General features: G+C 46.3%; 1 protein-coding gene across 8 annotated transcripts in view; it reads left to right on the top strand.

Annotated features, from left to right (window-relative positions):
* Positions 1-19768, top strand: part of RBM44 (RNA binding motif protein 44) — a 2201010-nt gene that overhangs the window by 699183 nt on the left and 1482059 nt on the right. Inside the window, exon 1 of one of the 8 annotated variants that reach the window (XM_085645053.1) lies at positions 7283-7380. The exons of the other annotated variants lie outside the window; for them this stretch is intronic. Coding sequence (XP_085501179.1) covers positions 7362-7380 — 19 coding nt within the window. The 5' untranslated portion in view covers positions 7283-7361. Of the gene's footprint in view, positions 1-7282; positions 7381-19768 lie in introns of those variants that run through there. 8 annotated transcript variants of the gene reach the window in all.

The raw sequence follows: 19768 nt of genomic DNA, 5'->3' as shown, positions 1-19768 counted from the left end.
GCCAGCTTGGCTCTAAGTTCCTTCTGTGGCTGGAATTGATTGGATTTCTATGAGCGAAAAAGATTGAGGACTCGATTCACATCCCACGGGGTCGATTATCAATGTTCCCGGGTTAAAGAGACCTATACCCCGCAGTAGGCTCTTAACAAAAGGGTGCTCCCCCACAGGGGGGGCCATCAATCTGAACATGATCCGCAGTAATAGTGGTGTGAAAAACATTGATGGAGCGGTATGCCAAACCTTTAGAGGACAAATCTGACAAGAAATCCAGTATTAGAACTATGTCTGCATCCACGCGATCCAGGCCCGTAGTACACATGCCCATTTGTTCCGTTTGGTCGGGTTTTCTGCCCATGCCTTGTACAAGAAGATTTCAGCCTGGCTAAAAAATTATGGGATTTTCCAACGTTGCCTGTAATTCACCAAATCATGAGGCTGCGAGAGCCTTCCGCTATCAGGCAGTATGGAAAGAGGTTTGGGTCGAGCAAGAGAGATTGAAAATTGTGGGGAGAAGGATTGAAGAATCACAAGAAAGTTCCATCAGACCTGGAAACCAAATTCATGACCTCCAAACTGCTGTCACTAAGATTACTTTTGCCTACTGCCTCCTGACCGGTGCCGACATCCTAGTGATCATTGAGAATGGAGGAAAGGCATAAGCACTTTCCTACGTCCAGTCTTGAAGGATTGCATTGGTTGCCGCCGCTTGCAGATCTGGTCTCCAACTGTATAGTGCTAGAGGCACTCTTGTGGTCTGACACCCTATGATGACCTTTGACTACCATTATTTTAATTGACTTTGGTGTGTTATTGTATCCTAGCCTGAATGTATGATGTCCTGCATATGCTTTTCTTCTCTTAAAGGTTTATTTCTTATAATCTTGCAGTCTTTCAGTGGGAGCTGTCAGAGTAGAACAGCCTTGTCAAGAACAGAACGTGTGGGATGTGCATTTGAAAGCATGAGAGAGAAAGTGAGGCGTGGGATGTACTTTTTGGTCTCGAAGTGCAGTGCACTTTGTTGTACATTTAGAGATGAAGTATGTGGTGCTATAAGCAGTGGTGCACAAATGTGCTCTGTGTTTGTACATTGCGAGATGAAGCACGTGATGCTATAAACAGTGGTGCACAAATGAGCATTGTGTTGTACATTGGAAGTATTATGAAGTTATTACTATTGACTTGGACATGGCTTCATGTCATCCTGAATTCTGCCTCTGCCTCGCCTGTGCTTTATCTGCGTGCACAGCAATGCTTGCAAGTTGTTTGGGTTAATCACGTTCAAGGATTGTTTTTGTGAGAGATTGTTTAATGTACCCTGGAAGGCTTTCGTGAGCTTGGTCAAGATAAAGGCTGGAACATGCAAGATTGTAGGGGGAACGTGGGAACTCCTTCCTGCCATGGAATGCTTGCTTGGAAGCTGGCCCGGCCTGGTTAGATTCCTCTGGCCCGGGGGAAGTTTCCTCGAACCTTCTAGTGCGAGTTTTGAGACTATAAAGCTAAGGTTTGTTGACAGTTGGGTTTGGCGCTCACAGAGTAGATGTACTGCTGTAAGACAAACGGAACATGAGTCCCAGTTGAGAGTCCAAGCCAGCTGTAAACGGGCCCCCCAGCGAGAATTGGTAAGAATGTCGAGTGAACGATCGGGTGAGGTGATTTGTTTCCGACTAGTGCCATTGTGATGCGTAGTTCTAGTGGCTGTGGTCATTTGAGGTGTTTTCTTTGTGATGTGTGACTGAGGTGCACATCCAAATTAATCATTTGATGTATCTAGTGTCTATATATCTTTCTGATCTCTTGCAGGACGTCCTATATTATATTTGCTTGAGTCTTATCTCATATTATTTGCTGCTTGTTTATTCATGGTATTACTCATGCATTTAACTGTTGCATTTACCGAGTGTGTTATTATTGCTTACATATAAACATGTATATATCTTTGTGTATTTGAATGTTGTGAATTTGGCATGTGGGAAAGCCTTTTCTGTTAGAGAGCATGTGTACAATAAAACCCCAAGCCTTATTCTAAAAACCTTTTCTAAAGGTGTTGCTGTTATGTCTCCTGCTTCGTTGGGTGTGAGCCACCGTGTGGCAGATTCTGTATTATCTGAAAGGGAAAGCAAGACCAACTGTAAATCCGAGTCAACTGGTGGTCCAACCGAGAGGCAACCTGGTCCTCCCAGAAAGGCACCTTGTTGTCCATGATCAAGAAGACCCCCTGAATCCAGTTTCCAGAGGCTCGAATTGTGAAGGTGGCAAGAGTGCCAATCCACTACTTGATCCGCTTGCCCACGAAGGTATTTGGCTGTGACCGAGATATGGTGGTCCAGGCAGAATTGCCAAAAATTCCTCGTCAGAACTGATTGTTTACTGTCTGGTTCCCCCAGATGGTTGATGTATCGCACTGCTGACACATTGTCCATCTTGAGGAGGATACAAGAATGGATTCTGTCCTTGGTTAAATAGCGAACCGCAAAGAACCCCGCCAGGAGCTCCAGACAGTTGATCTGCAATTGCTGGTCGTCTTGTGACCTGCTTCCTCCTGTGGAGAGTTCCCCACAGCGGGGTCACTAGTTCGATGTGCTTGCATTGGACTCGATGACCAGGTCTGGATCTGAAGATCAATGCCGCCATGTGGATGAGCCGCAACTGAATCTCTGCGTTTGCTTTATCTGACTCGCGTATCAGTTGGGAGTGCGCAAGTCATTCTTGCAAGTGATGGTCTTTGAGACTCTGAAGCGCTCGGCAGTGTAGCGGTCCTTTGAAGATTGCCTGAATGGAGGAGGGTTGCAACCCTCCAGCTATGCTAGCTGCAGGAGGAAAGTGTAGGGCCTGCCCAGAGTTTTACCTCATTTGTTGTCAAATCTTTGCCACCTTCAGCGATGAAGGACTCAAAGTTGCTGACAAGGAATCCGTCACAGAGCCCAGACACTCCATAGTATGAGAAGGAATTAGGAGTGACTTGCTCTTGTTGATCATAAACCCTAAACTGTCAGAGGTCTACTGTCGTCTGAAGCTGTAGCAACAGACTTTTTTGGGGCATGCATATATAATGAGCATGTCGTCCAGGCAGATGATTATCCTCATCCCCTGAGCTTGCAGGTGCTCTACTACTATTTGAGGAACTTTGTGAAGCACCCCTATGCCAAAGAGAGCCAGAAGGGGAGAATAGTGAACTCGAACATCTGGTCCTGCTATATGAACTGAAGGAAACACGGAAATATTGGGGCTGTTAGATAAGCTTCTTTCAGGTCCAGACACACCATCTGCTCGAATGGCTGGATGGCATTGCATAGAAGATGGATTCCTTCCATCTTGAAATGGCGGTACACCACCCGTTCATGGAATTTCCTGAGATTTATTACCAGACGTTGACCCCCATCCTGTTTGTCGACCAGGAATAGATTGCTGATGGAGCCCTTGGGATGTGGTTGGTACAGCATATGGTCCCTTTGTCAAGCAGTGCAGTAACCTCTGTATTTATGAGGTTGCTCTCTGTGGCGGAAAATGTCAGAGGGCTGGGCCACACCTGCTGGTGGGGGCAACCCGTTGAATTCTATTTTAAAGCCTCGTATGGTCTGAAAGTCGTGAGAGATACCATGCGTTGAAGAATGTTGCCAGACAGCCCCCTACTTTTATGTGGGAAGAAGGGGGAACACTCACCGTTGGTACTGAGAGCTGGAGGTGTGTCCCCTGGTGCAGCCTCTTCCGAGTCTTCTGGTGAAGCGGGCTAGGTCCTGGTATTGCTCACACCTGGAGCCTTGTCCCCGGGAGGACTGCTAGTAGAGGCGGCCGGTTGCGCGACCCCTGCCACGGCTGATCTGTGGAAAACATGGCGGTTGAAGATGCGCTTTATGTAGGTCTGGGCCTTGTCTAGGGAATAAAAGGTGGCTTGAGCCACCGCCCCAGTTTCTGGGAAAGCCAGTGTCCCCTGTACCCCCCCCCCCACCCACCAATTTGGGGTCCAGTTTGATAAGGAGGGAGCTGTGATGTTATGGGGATAGGGTGCAGTTTGCATTCCCTAAGAAAATGATGGCCGCCAAATTCCGGATCTTTGTCTTGGGTCTCACCGCATGAAGGAGCTTGTCTTGGCACAAACGCCATGACCTATTGATCCCCTTCTTGGGGTCCCTGATAAATTCAGCCAAGAATGCGTACATTCTAGTATTTAGGGGATAAGGGCAACTTTGCCCTCCACAGTGGGGCGAGGACATTCCTCTCAGAGGCAGCTGTAAGCTTCTTTTTCTAGAAGTTTGCGCAGACGGCCATCCACATACTTTGCTACCTTCACCGCTAGGGCCCATTCCGTTGAACAAGAGTGAATGATTTCATCAGGGTCCAGCATGTCTGCTGTCTTGTGTTTGGAAGAATTGGGTGCGGAGGGAGGAAGCCATGGTCTTGAGGGGCCAGGCTGCTCATAAGAGTCGCCATGGGAGCCGTCTCCATGCCCCATATTGAGAGAAGTAGGAAGGAGATGGAAGAGTGGCACCGTCAGGTCAAAGGGGCCCAGAAGGGGCTGTGTTTGGGCAAGGATAACCAGTTTAATACGGTTTAAGGCATCCTGATCCACCCTAGAACACTTCCTTTTGGGAAAGGAGTTTCATGCTCTGGTGTGGGGGCGTAGCTTGCGAACTACAATTTCTTGCATTGGCTAACACAGGTGTTATTAACTGAGTTATGGCCTCTGCAACTGCCCTTTGTATGGAGGCATCGAATGCCTCATAAAAATCCTCGTCCATGGGAGGAAGGCCATCAACATAAGTGCTCTCTTGAAGTCTGCATGGGGTCAAATAGGTGCTCAAGCTGACACAGGCTGTCTATGTGGCACTGCCCAGGTCCAAACAGGATTACTTTAGAAGCCATCCCAGAGTCATCAGATGATGATGATCATCAAACTACTTTAGAAGTCATTTTCTCATCATCTGACCTCATCAAGCTCTTTACCTGATGAGTTGAGAATGACTTGAAAAGGACCATCTGATTACTTCAGAAGCTGAGATCTTCCTGATGATTGTTAGGATAACTTGGAAATGAGTATTTGATTTTACTCGACTAGTTTATTTCTGATGATTTGAAGATTTGAAAATGAGTATCTGATTACTTTTCAAGCACTAACAATGAAAATTTGTTTATTGTCTGTTTATTTCATGATTGTAACCGTTTTCTTTTGATTTCATTAAACATTCAGCCATTCAAATTATTTCAGTATTATGTATCAATTACTGCACATCCAACTCTATGTAGATTTTGGATGAACTATTAATTACATATGGTAGCAAGTAGCTGCTGAAGTACATTATGTGCATATCACAACCACTATAGAGGACAAAAGTTGGAGGCCGAATGCCTGTTAATTCTGCACTCCTGCAGCTAAAGGAAGTCTGAGGTATCATTAACCCTGGCAGTGCAGAATTGACCCCGCCCCCCCCCCCCCCCACCCCCAGCCTACACTAGGCATTCATAAAGACAACCATAATGACAAAGATATTTCAAAACCTAAAATATCATCCTTAAGCTGTGCAACAGTCTACCACACACACACACCGTGATAGATCCTTGAACACACACATCCCCACACACCTGGAGGAAATTGCACATGATAAACAGAGTGCATCACGATTTTCACAAAACCACAGATTTTAGATTTATGATGTGCATAGTGTGCACCGGATTTGAAATTCATAGCATCACTTAAAATTAGACTGTTTTATAGAAGACGGCGTTCTGGTATTTAAAGGAAAATAACAGGCTTTGCTGAGCACCTGACTGGCATTCGAATACTTCCGTGGCTTTGTTTTTTCATTTTTAGGTCTCGCTGAGTCGGCGCGCATGCGCTGCTCGGAGAGACTTTAGTAAGGGCTTTAAAAAATGTTACCGCCGGCTACAGCTTGCAGTGCATGTGTGTGGGCGTGCGCTTCAGCAGAGGCGCCATGTGGCGCACTGCAAGCTGTGGCCCGCAGTAGCATATTTAGCTTGCTAATCGCGGCACCGGTGCTTTACTTTTAACATTAAAAGTAAAGCACAGGTGCCGCGATTATAGCAAAAGTAAAGAAATGGAAACCAACATCTATATCTTTACTTTTGCTATACTCGCGGCACCCGCGCTTTACTTTTAACATTAAAAGTAAAGCACCGGTGTCGAGATTAGAAAGAAAACAAGCATTGGCATAGCCAATAGGTCTCGCCTTTGGGACCTTATAAGTGTTTAGCCATGCAACAGTTGCATAACTAAATACTTATAAGGTCCCAAAAGCGAGACCTATTGGCTATGCCAATGCTTGTTATATATAGCGTGAACTTGAATGTATCAGATCGCTTGAGCACCAGTTTCATTACAGATGGACGCATTCATTTTAGGAATCGGGAGATTAAGTGATTTGCACATGATCACAGGATGTTTGAGCGTCCCTGCTGAGACTCTCATCTGGTTCCGCAGCTTCAAGGTCAGCCGCCCTAGCTGTTAAGCCCCATTCTCTCCCTCTAAGATAGCCGAGTGAACTGAATGCCTGCCTTGAGTAAGGAAACTTGTTCGTGTTTAAAAAAGCTAGGTTATGCTCTTGTGAGTAAAGATGTCTGGTTTCAAGCACCATTTAATTGTTTACTCAAATGCTTGTTGCATTGGTTGGGGAGGTTGGCATCTTATTGTGAATTTGGGGATTATGTAGATAATTGTATTAGAGATCAGTTTGTATTCAGTTGTGAATCTTAAAAGGTTCATGAGAGGCTTTTAGCTTGTCGCAATCCAACCTTAGCTGAAGTGTTGATCTGGTGAAAGGTATAGGAAGATCTATCCAGTCAGCTGAAGTGTTGACGTCACAAGATTGTGCTGCTTCTTCTCCTGTGTTATGTTCAGTCGGTTAAGAAACCTATAAAATCTGGTGGGCTTAAAGTAGGGAAACCTGCCTGTTAAAGGTGTGGGTCTAATGTGCATTTTGCAAACTGTGTTGATTGTCCTGCAATAAGAAGGAAGTGCAGTAAGTGTAATAAATATGGTCACTTCCAAAGCGTGTGCGAGAGTGAGGTCGGTTTCAAATGTATCTGTTAATGCTATTGCTAAAGTGGGGAACTGTTCAGATTACTTGATACTCACTTTGTAGGATCTATTGACACACTTTGATGTAAATAACATTGGATTTGCATTTAAAGCACCTTTGTGTTAAGTACACATGGGGATGTGGTTTTGGAAGTAGTTGCTGACTCGATCTCCTATCACTCTTATTTCAGACTTTTTTTCTTTTTTTAGAGAGAGAGACAGGTGGAATTAACTAACACGGATGTCAATCCCAAAGCATTTGGCAATTTTTACATAGATATGCTGGAATATTTTGAAGAAAATCTAGAAGGGACTTAACAGATACACTAAAATGTATGTTGCTGTGAATGGTAAGAATATTATGGGGTAGTATGACCTGGTTAACTGTGTATCATTTTGTGTCCAAGAACAGACTGTCCGATCAGGTTGAGAGATGTCTGTAAGTTGCATAAATGTACAAAATACTAATGTGGAGAGCATTGTGGCGAAACATTGTGTGGTATTTCAAGACAAAGTTGGGCAGGTGAAAGTTTTTTCGCACAGAATCAAGCTCAAGAAGGGTGCCGCATAAAGTGTGCATGGTACCTTTAGGGGTTGGCCAAAAATTGAAATCTCATCTTGATACCTTGTATCCTGATCGTATTATTGAACCTACTGATGACTTTGAGTGGGTTTCGACTATTGTGATAGCCTCAAATCCTTTTTTATTTTTCAGGGCAATTTGTAAATTTGAGGTCTTTGAACAAAAATATTGTCATTGATACTTATTGTTTTTCAAGGATACATGAGTTGTTGGCTGCGGTCAATGGTGCTAAATATATTTCAGTGATTGATCTCAAATCAGCGTATCATCAAGTTGTACTGGATGAGAAATCGAAGTATTTTACTGCCTTTGTTACTCCATTTAGATTATAGATTTTTTGAGGATGCTGTTTGGAAGACATACTTATATTCGCTGAGACCAATGAGGAACATGACAAGTTGCTGGATTCTGTGTTGAGTACTTTGGAAAACAAAGTTATGACAGTAAGCAAAAATAAATGCAAATTATTGGTAAAGGAAATTGATTATTTAGGACACAGAATAAAAAATTCCTAGCTTAACGTAACGGAAAGTTTCAATTCTATTAAGGATTCGGAGGCGAGGATTATACTAACACTTTCTATGGTTTATTTGCACAGCAGCCATTTTAAAACTCAGATCTGGACCATCTTTCCCAAACACCCTCGGTGAAAGTGGTCAAACAAAACAAAGAAGGGACAACATATCCCTCAGTCCATAGCAACCAATCACAGTCCGGGACCCTCTCCTAGTCCCTCTTCACTGCTCTGTTCCTCCTCGTTCTTTGTGGGTAAGCGTCTCAACCTCGATCAAGTGTCCTGCTTTCCGGAATCCGATCCTGGAAACCAAAGAGTAAACCGTCAGGACCCAGTCTGAGAAGGAAGGCCTATTCAACAAGGCGAGTACAAAGCAAGAAACTGCGAGATGAGCATCATCAATTAAATACAAGATTCTGACTTGTTCAAATTAGACCAAAGAAGACCATGCTAAATCACAAACACTTTCTCACAAAACCAGATCAAGAAAAATCCAACTGATACTTACTCCCAATGAAGAGTGGGAAACGCAGCGTCGATCTGCGGTGGGATAATCCTCACCTCCGAGTCCTTAATAGAATTGAAACTTTCCGTTACGTTAGCTAGGAAATTTTTCATTCTATGTCAGGACCGGAGGCTTCGGATTATGCTGCTTCAAAGCTTACTTACCACCAAATGGGCCGTATCAATGACCAGTTTAAAATAAAACCTCTTAAAAGTCGAATCGGATGACTAGTCATGCTGCATTTATTCTGTCCTGTAAACGGGCACCCAGAGAAAGTCTTGGAAGCCATTGCCCCCACCCCTATGCCGAGTGAGCCCCAATCTGACGTAGTCTAATGCCTGCCTCCTGCATGACCCAACACACCCAACGTGCGATAGTAGGGGATGAAACCGCCTTGTGGGGCTTCTTGAGTGCAATTAAGAGCTTCTGCTCTCCAGGAGGACGAAGTTCCTCGGACATCTCCTCATATGCTTTCAAGCATCAGGCCACACACAGTTAAGGAGAGTCCGGGAACGCTGGGTACTCAATAGTCCGAGTATGAGTCTTAGTCCTGTGACAGATAGTGCAAGACCCTCCCGAAGGAGAAAAAATTCTGCCTGTGACGTCTAGAGCTCGCACGTCCGAAACTCTGCGACAGGAAATCAAACAAAGAAGCATCGCAAGCTTCGCTGATAATTCTTTACGGGAGAAAAACTCATTGTGTTGCCATGATAGAAAAAGATTAAGCACTCTATTAACATCCCAAAGTTCGATGTATCGGGGTTCTGGAGGAAGCGATAACCGGCGGTCCCTCAAGAGCCTGCAAACAAAAGGATGCTCTCCCACCGGTTTGCCCCCTAGCGGGGAATGACCGGCCGAAATCGCCGAACGGAAGGTGTTGACCGACCGTTAAGCGAAGCGTTGCTGAGCAAGAGGCGCCCAAAAATTCAAGATCTCGACCACGTCTGCGACCACGGGATCACAACCCCGTCGCACACACCAACGACACCACCTTGTCCAGGCGGAGCGATAAAGTTTGACCGTGCTGTCTGACCAAGCCCTGGCCAGGAGGTTCTCGGCGAACTGCGAAAGGCCCGGGAGCGCCCATCGTTCCCTGTAATCCTCCACGCCATGAGGTGGAGAGCGCCCTCGAACCATTTGATGGTGAACACCTTCCGGATTGAGGAGAACCTCTGGAAAGTGGGGGTGTGGGATTGGAAAATCCCAAGAAAGTTCCAGAAGAACCGGAAACCAAACTTGAGACCTCCAAATTGGTGTAATGAGAACCATGCTGGCTCGCTGCCGTCTAATCTGAGTGGAAACTCGAGTGATCATGGCGAAGGGTGGAAACGCGTAAGCAGTTTCCTGCGTCCAGTCCTGCAGGAACGCATCCGTGGCCACCGCCAGGGGGTCCGGCCTCCAGTTAAAGAAACGAGGCAGCTGGTGGTCCGACCTGGAGGCAAAAAGATCCACATAAAAAGGACCCCAAAAGTCCCGCACCTGACGAATACCGTCCGGATGCAGTTTCCAGAGACTGGAATCCCGGAAATGACGCGAATGCCAATCGGCCACCAAATTCTGATGACCCGGAGATACTCCGCGTCAATGAAATGGGATTGTCGAGGCAAAACTGCCACAAATTCGGTGCAAGGTCCGAAAGCACCTTTGAGCGAGTACCGCCCAGGTGATTTATATACCTGACCGCTGACACGTTGTCCATTTTCAATAGGACGCAAGACTGAACTCTGTCCTTGGTCCAACAATGCACAGCGAAGGAGCCTGCCAAAAGCTCCAGGCAGTTGGTGTGAAGCTCCTGTTCCTGCGGGGACCACAAACATCCTGTGGAGAAATCTCCACACCGAGCGCCCCATCCTGACCTGCTTGCGTCTGACTCTATGACCAGGTATGTGGCGGAGCCAAAGATCGCTCTCCCGTTCCATTCTTCGATGTGGGAGAGCCACCAACGAACTTCCTCCCCCGACAGGGTTACTGGATGGGAGTACTGGAGACCTTTCCGTAAGAACTTGGCTTTGAGTCGTTGTAACGCCCGATAGTGAAGGGGCCCCGGAAAGATAGCCTGGATCAAGGCTGACAGTAAGCCCACGATGCGGGCTATCTGACGCAGGGGAGCCATGCCCTTGGCCAGCGTCCGTCTGAGCTTGTGACGACTTTTTGCTATTTTCCATGACGGAAGATTGAGAGCTGCTTTTGTGGAATAGACCACGAAACCCAATAACGTGAAGCGCTGGGCCGGTACCAAGAGGGACTTTTTGACGTTTATGACAAAACCCAATCCCTCCAACAGAGTCACGGCCTGTTGCAACTGACCCCGAAGAGAAACCGGGTCTTGGGCCAGCAAGAGCATATCGTCCACGTGAACGAGACGTGTTCCTCTCTCCCTGAGGTACTCCACCACTGGTTTGAGAACCTTTGTGAAGCACCAAGGGGCGGTGGCCAGTCCGAAGGGAAGTGTTGTGAAGTGATAACCTTGACCCTTCCAAAGGAATTGAAGAAATTTCCTGTGAGGCGGAAAAATAGGGATGGCCAAGTAAGCATCCTTTAAATCCAACCGGACCATCCAATCCGCCGGCCGGAGCACATCCCGGAGGAGGTGAATACCCTCCATTTTGAAATGACGGCAAACCAACCAAACGTTGAAATCCCGCAGGTTGAGGACCGGATGTTGTCTCCCATCCGACTTGTCCACTACAAACATGTTGCTGATGAAACCGAGAGGATCTAAGGCTGAGCGGCAAATCGCACCTTTGTCTAAGAGCGTAGATTTCCGCGCCTATCAGGGCCTCCTCTGACCGCGAAAACCGAATCCGATTTGGCGCGCAGCTTTGCCGAGGTTCACCGCAGAATTCTATTCAAAACCCCTGCACAGTCTGGAGAACCCAGGCATCGGACATGATCGTCCTCCACACACCCAGGAAGCGAGCCAAACGTCCTCCCACCAGGGAAGCACAAGAAACACTTACCGGTGTTATTAGCGTTGTCCCCTCCTCTGGAACTTCTGCCGCGGGACAGGTAAAAATTGGAATATCATGCCTGCGTTTGGTACTGCCCCTGCCTGGAGTTGTTGGTACTGGGAGCGGGGACCTGGCCGGTCGATCGGCCCCTGCCTCGACCGGCCCCACGGAAAACCCGTGAGGGAAAGACTTTTTTTTTTTTAATAGACGATTGGGCCCTATCTAAGGAGGTGAATGTATTTACGAATTTTCTTAATTCTTTGATAAAGGGTTCCCTGAACAAACCCCCTTGGGCTACGGCCTCCGAATCCGCCAAGTACCCCAGCTTAGGGTCCACCTTAATATGGAAAGAACGACGACGCTCTGTGGAAAGCGCGCAGTTCGCATTTCCTAAGAAGACTATCGCCCTCTGCGCCCTTCCCGAGAGGGCTTCCGGCGAAATCAAGGCACCTGAAGCCTTGGCATCCTCTGCCATATCCAACACCATCGTCATGGGCCCGAGGGCATCCAGGAGCTTTTCCTGGCATGCCCTCCAGGAACGATCTATCCCTTTCTTGGGATCCTTGATAAACTTAGCAAGAAAAGTCGCCATCTGGGGATCCAGCTCAGGTGTCTGTGCGACATTCCCGTCAAGGGAGGGGCGGGGATACTCCGAACGAAGCCGGCTACGCGCCTCCTTCCCCAGAGGGGTGCAAATCCTACTGGCCATGTCAGCGGCCACCTTGGCCGAAGGCGTCCATTCAGAGGAACGCGGATGTACCACCAGTTCAGGATCTAGCATGTCAGAGCTAACGGAGGGAACCTGAGGGTCCGATGAGGGCGGTGTAGAAGCGGGTCGCCATGGTCTAGTAGGCCCCGGCTCTTCATCCGTAACCCCATTGACATAATCACCTGTGTCCGGAGCCGGACTGGATGGATCAGTGGGCGGCGCCGGCGGAGAAGGGATCATAGGAGGGCGCTGCGGGGCATTGTTTGCCAAAAAAGCATCCCGCAGCCTGTCAAAGGCATCCTGATTCACACCGTCCACTTTGGGGCGTTTCGCAGGTACCGGGTCGCCCGAAGGGACGACTTGCTGACTAGAGGGTGCAGGGTGAGCCCACCGAGCACAGAACTATTCCAAACGTCTACAAAGGCGCTCCTCCATAGGGCCCATGGCCTCTTCTACGGCGCGGTAGATAGAAGAATCAACCACGTCTTAGAAATAATCATCCAACGGTAGCTGATTGAGGGGATCCGCTCCCCAGTTATTGTCTCCCTGTTGGGACATGCTGAACCCAACTGACCACTGGATGGGCGAGAAAGAAACCAGCAGGAAACCTCTAACAGTCTGTCTGATATCAATATGCTGGGGACCAGCGAGATTCACAGGGTAGAACCCTTTTCTTAAATACAACACGGTCAAAGACCTGAGGGACACAATAGGCGTCGGGGAGAAGGGCACACCAAACACCCTGGGACTGCCCCCTCCAGGCCCCAATTCACCTGGGAAATGCCTGCGCTGCTGTAAGCACCAAAATACACCCAGCGGGCGTCCAAACCACACAGATTTTACAACTTGTGAAAACGAGCGTCAGGCAGGCGGGAGCGAAGCGCTCAGACCTTCAAAGAGGGCGTACGTCTCTAGGGGCGTGAGGCAGGCTGGCGGCGGAATGCGAAGAATGCAAATTGAAATTCCGCCCGTCACGCTGCCAGAGAGAGGGCCGTCCTGTCGGAGAGACGCCGCAGCGCCCCTAGCGGTCGGGGATCTTGACCGCGCCTCTTCAATCGTCACTTCAGCCGGACCGCGTAAGCCCGGAAACCAGACCCGCGGGCCGCTGCACCAGCAAACGAGGAGCTGAAGCCCCGTCGCAATGCCACACTCCCACACACACAGAGCCTCAGCGGGGAGACAGCGGAAGCGCGTTGCGGTGCTCACCAACAGGCCCGTCTGTCACACCAAGCTCGAGGTGAGCCCCGGAACGCACTGACGGTTAGGGCCACAACGCAAAGCGTGATACAGGAAAAAAACAGCCCACAAACTATATGAACGGGCGCGGGATGCCAAAGACAATTCCACGACCGCCAGTATTATCATAGCAATGATAACACAGCAATAAGCACAGAGAACGGAAAAAAACTCTCCTCTCCGACTGCTGAGCAGCAAAGAAAGAGGAGGAACAGAGAAGTGAAGAGGGACTACGAGAGGGTCCCGGACTGTGATTGGTTGCTATGGACTGAGGGATATGTTGTCCCTGCTTTGTTTTGTTTGACCACTTTCACCGAGGGTGTTTGGGAAAGATGGTCCAGATTTGAGTTTTAAAATGGCTGCTGTGCAAATAAAGCATAGAACGTGTTATCATAATCCGAAGCCTCCGGTCCTGACATTGAATTGCGAATTACGGCATCTTTCCCAAAGCTGATTTGGTTAGTGAATTGAACAAAGCTAGTAAGCCCTCTGGCAGAGATGCTCTTCGGTCCTTTTTAGGTCTGGGAGAATATTATGCGAGGTTTGTCAAGGGGTATTCACTCATGGCGGAACCATTAAGGCAGCTTTTGAAAAAAAGCGGTGTCTTTTGTGTGGACTTCTGAACATGATGAAGCTTTTTATCAAGTCAAGACACTTAGTGCGCAGACTCCGGTCTCTATTTGATGCCAGTGTTGATTCAGTTGTGACAGTTGATGCCAGTGCTATTGGTTTGTGAGCAGTTTTTACTTAAATGGTGGATGTGATTGATTTTATTTATCTCTAGGGCAATCGGAGGAGCTGAACAGTATTCTAGAATCACCGAGAAGGAAGCGCTAACTTGTGTTTGGGCGGTTGAAAAGCTCAAGAATTTCTTGTGGGGAAAACCATTAGTGTTGGTTACTGGCCACAAACCTTTAGTGTGATGATGGATGAAGTCATCTAGACTCATAAGTGCTATTGCCAGGCTACAGTAGTTACATTTTGAGATCAGACCTATATCAGGTGGTAAGAATGTCACTGCTGACTGTTTATGTTGCAGCCTATGGACATGGAGGGAGAGCGGTTACTGATCAGCACAAATGTTTGGTAGTCATGGTGGATGGATTAGACTTGTGTAATGCTGTTGTTTTGGAAGATGAGTGGCTGGATAGGACTACGAAAGATTAATTGTTGACAAAAGTCAAACAGCGTCTTGTGAAAGGGTGGCCTCCTAGCAGGAATCTTGATGCACGTATGCAAAGCTATGCACAAGTCTCTAATGAGCGAACTATTGAAAATTATATATTGATGAGGCAGGATTTATTTGTTCCTCCTGCTGGTATTAGGGAGAAAATTGTTGATTTAGCTCATTCAGGACCATGAGCGGTGTCTGAAGTGTTGAGTTACATGTGGACAGGTGCAAAATGTGTATACGTTCAGACAAACACTGGAAGGTGTCAGCGGAGCCTTTAAGTTTGAGAGTTAGTCCACAAAGAACTTGGGAAAGAATATCTATTAATTTTTTGGGGCCATAGGAGTGACATACCCAAGCAAAACAGATGTTTAATTGTTATTGACAATTTTTCCAAGTGGATATATCCACCTTTGTTGAACATCCTAGTACTGAAGAGATAATCACATTTTTGGGTGATATTTTCCAAGTGAAAGGTTTTTTCAAAGTACTCATGTCAAATAACGGAGTACAGTTTGTTTCTTTTAAGATGTTATTTCTCAAAAAGTGTGACATTGATTGAGAGAAAGCACCACTATGTTGTCCAAAAGCTAATGGTCATCTTGAGAGGGCCAACAGGTTCATTAAGGAGTGCATTCAAACTGCGTTAGAAAATAAACTGGATGTTTTTAAATTCGTTATAGAAAAACTGTGAAGTTATCATACTACTCCACATTCTGTTACAGGAGTGTCTCTCTATTTTCTGATGAGGGGGGAGAGAATGTATGTCAGGTGTGACATGAAGTTTAGTGAGCTTCACTGATAAAATTACTCTTGGGGATGAAATTGTTAAAGCAAGAGTTACTTTAAGCAAAGCTCAAGTAAAAGGAAAGGTGCATCATGATGCTTGTCATTGAGCCAAATCCAAATTTATTAAAGTTGGTCATTGGGTATGTATTGTAAAACCCACTTTACGTACTAAAGGAATGTCAACATTTTCTACTCCAGTTCAGGTGGAAAGAGTTACTGGTTCTGCTGGCTTGTTAAGAAACCAAGGTTTGTGGAGCAAAAGCCCTGTTGTGACACGTAAGCCAGGTCAAGAGAGGATGTTTGAGCAGGAGGATGATTGATGTGACGACTTGGTGTTTAGTGATGTCACACATAATAAAGAAATTGAACAGCGGAATGAGTAATGAAATGTATTCGGATAGCGTGAATGGTTCTTCACAGAGGAGGGCAGTAAGATTACCCAAGACATTGGAGGATTATGTTTTGGAATAATTTTCCTTTGGTATTGTTTTTTTTAAATCTCAAATACACTTATGTTTTCTGTTTTATTCTGTTAACTTGTGGCATGATGGTTTGTGACGTCCGTAATTCGAATGTAAGACATGTAATGTATTTGTCTGTATTTGAACGTGGGCTATGTCGCCCACTATGTCCCTTAGAATGTATTAACCACATCGATGCGAGTGACGGAGCGGTTCCGTCATGTGCCTAGGTTGCGCTGTGCGTATGACGGAACCGCTCCGTCATGGCCCCGCCCGCGCAATAGAACATTCAGCACAGCATGGTAATCCGCGCCGCGCTGAAGGGGTTAAGAGAAGCGACTAATATCGGGTGATGGCTGGATCGGTTTACGTCTTCCGCACCAGTGGGCCCTATTATAGGGACTTGACCCCTTCTGTGCTCAAGTGAACCATTCCGTCCTAAGCACACTTTCAAAAAATCCCTCTGTTGTAAACAGCAGAGGGATTTGCTTTTTTACCTTGGGAAGAGTTTCCTTAACCTCCCAAGGCATATTTTTTGTTTTCGTTGGAATGACGATCACACGCATATGTCATTACACCGAAAACAAAACTGAAACTTAGTTTGTTTCGGTGCTCGCGGGGCTATCTCAGCCTCCCCAAGAACCGAAACACATGGGAGGGTAATGTTGGAAAGGGGGGCATTACTCGAGCAGGGATCCACCCACTAGGCACCAGGGAGGGGAGAGCGGCCCCGTGGGCAAGGGCCTTTGCTCCCCCCATTAATGTATGGCATCATCAGTCTTTCTGGCCCTGTAGGGGGCAGAAAGCACCCTAGACACCAGGGATATTTTTTATATGCCAGGGGTGGGGGCTGTCCAGAATGGGAATGGCAATACCCTCCTCCACACACCTCTCTCTCCCCCCCCCCCCCCCCTCCAGAAAGTAAAAAGTCTTTCTGCCCCCCAAGGAGGCAGATGGGGTCAATAGACACTGATCAAGCCCACTAGGCACCAGGGATTTTTTCTCTCCAGTTTAGGGGTGGGAGCTGCCCGGAATGGGCATGCCAATTCCCCCACCCCCAAAAATTGCCACAGTCTAGTACCCGCGACAGGTACGGCTCAAAAAGCAATGTAGACATCACATTTTTTCAGTGAATACTGACCCTTTTTAGGTCTCGCGCCTAGCGATGAAGTGCATAGCACTGCTCGCGCAGCGAGAGTCCTTTTGTGGAGGGTTCCAAACGGAGCCTGGAATCGCACACGCTCGTGCGTGTGCGATTCCTTTTGGTCCACGGTATTGATGTTTGCGGTCGTCTTTTTTAGAAAGACAGCACGCAATAGGCCAAAGGCGGTCACGTTGCTCTGCCCATGGCCTATTGGTGTCTGTTACCCGCACGCCGACATATGTTTTCAATTATCGTGTCTAGACACGGGTGCGATCATTGAAAACAGATCGCACGCCTTGGCGCGCACCACTCGTTCTCTCTTGTTGTGGGTCAAAGTATGATGATGAAAAACGAATGAGTGTCCCCCACCTGAACAAATTGAGTATGGCCCGATTGCTCGATTCAAATTAAAAAGTCGTTTTAATAACAAAACAACTCATTTATTAATACAAACTTACCTCATGCTCAAATGTATATTTGCAGGGTTAAGTGACTATGTGAATATCAACAAATAAATAGAGCGGGTTCATAAATAATGAAGATACAAACATCTTCTCTTATTTCCTCTTTCTGTTTTGTGAGCAGTTTACTCTAGCCCAGAGCTATTTCAAGAAAGACTGACATTCAAAATCTAAAGAGTGCTTTTTGCATTATCCACAAAAAAGTGTTTCCTGTTAGGTTGAGCAGAAATATTAAATGTTCAGCACTCCGTGAGCAAACGTGCCCAGTTTGTACTTTGCCAATTAAGGATGGAAGTTATTTAAAAGCTACCCAATCGCTCAAGCTTTATTTGTCTGACTATAATGAGTTCGTAGTGGGGCACGTCTATTCCTCGTCATAAGGCAGAAGGAAATAATTAAGTTGCTGCAACTGAACACAACAACCTCTACAAATTAAAAAAATAACTGCGTTATTAAGGGAAGAGCTCTGCCTCTTCGGTTTAGCAGCAGAGCATTCTGTTAATGTGTATTGTTGGGAGAGCGGTGTGCATGTATTGGTAAGCAGGCGAGGCAGCACAGATGTGTTTGACTGCTCTCTGCTGGCCAACGGAGGGTGAGTGTTCTTATCCAGCAGTAGTCCATGAGTTGCAATTTCATAATACGCTATTAAAAGTAGGAGAAACTTAAGTTAATGATGCAGTGCAATTATCTGACGGGACAATTTTTGCTCCTCTTTGTTGTATATGTTTTTCAAATCCAGATCAGCTTTTTTTTCTTCCAAAAGGGATAGTTATATAGTTACTGCCGACAGCTGCTGCTCAGTGGTTACATTCCTGACCATAGGATACTGAAAACGGGGCTCTATTTCTGGCTTTGCGCTTAAAAATCACGGTGTGATTTTAGGCGAATTATTTCATCTGCATAAAACCGATATTTTAAATATATGTAAAGTTCATCAAAACAGCCAATATATGTAATTTAAACTGTATGAGGAGATGCTACCTATTAGCTAAATTGCCAGATGTATAATATTGAAACCGCAGTTTCTAATCCCAGTTTTGACCAAAAAAGTAATATGGCATGTCATGAATTATGTAATGTGTAAAGTCACAAGCCGTGCATGTCGAGGCATAAGTTATAGTTAGCTCAGGAAACCGTAACTAGTGCATTCGAGTGTTTTTTGTTCATTTTTTAAATGTTATTTCTGGTCTCATTTAAAAACTTCACCATACGGTCACTGTTACCTATATTTTTTCAGTGCATTTCTATTTTTCTTTTACTTAAGCTAAGATCCTATTACCATACCAGAGTATACCGTCACTTTAAACTTTGTTTTTCTTTTTTTTTCTTATCATAGCCAAAGTTGAGCAAATTCCCAGCCACCTCGGGCAAAATGCACCAAAAATCACTTGTGTACAGCGTTGGTTTGGCCCAGACCCTAACCCAATGAAGGCAGCCAAATCCCGCTGCGCACACCCTACAGCCTGTACAATGGTGTATAACGGTGCTTGACTGCAGGATTTGGTCTATGACAAGTCATTTATCATTCTTTTAAAAAATGTTTTCAATACCTCACTGCAGTAACTCACTGTGATCCGTCAATCAGGTACCTAGAACAAGGGGAGGTCTCAAAATGCAATTTTCCAAGCAAGCCCTACGAGAACTCACACTGTGATTGACTGCAACATGAAGGGAAATGTTGCTTCCGCCACTTCAGGACATGGAGACCTGGTCATGTGGAGGCGTGTCTTGAAAATAGTAAAAAAAAGTTAAGTAAAAGGTGACATGCTAGGGTCTCTACGCTGGCCCAAATTTCTTCAATCCTGCGGGATTCCAGTGGGAGCCAGTGAACTCCCTAGACTCTTGCAGGAGTCATTGGGAGTCTCACAGGAGCACAGGGTCCTTTCTGGCACACCACATCAGTGGGCCTAAAATAATATAAATAAGCATTTGCAATGCAATAGGTCTCGCTTTATTAAAGTTTGCGCTATTGGTGTTGCATTATTTAGCAATGCCTGTAGCTCAAACTTTAATAATGCGAGCTCTATTGCATTACAAATGCTTGTTTCTTAATGTGCCTAGCTGTGGAGTTTGGACTCTAGCTCTGCCAGCACCTAAGGAAACCTAGCAAACCTATACATTTTTAATACTAGACACCCTGGGGAATCCAGGATATGGTGACTTGTGTAGCTCTCGCTAGGTTCTGTTACCCAGAATCCTTTGCAAACCTCAAAC

This window comes from Triturus cristatus, chromosome 3_1 (assembly GCF_964204655.1).
Source record: "Triturus cristatus chromosome 3_1, aTriCri1.1, whole genome shotgun sequence".
Classification (NCBI taxonomy): Eukaryota; Metazoa; Chordata; class Amphibia; order Caudata; family Salamandridae; genus Triturus; species Triturus cristatus.
Note: the sequence above shows the minus strand (reverse complement) of the source record. Positions and strands in the feature narration are given on the sequence as shown.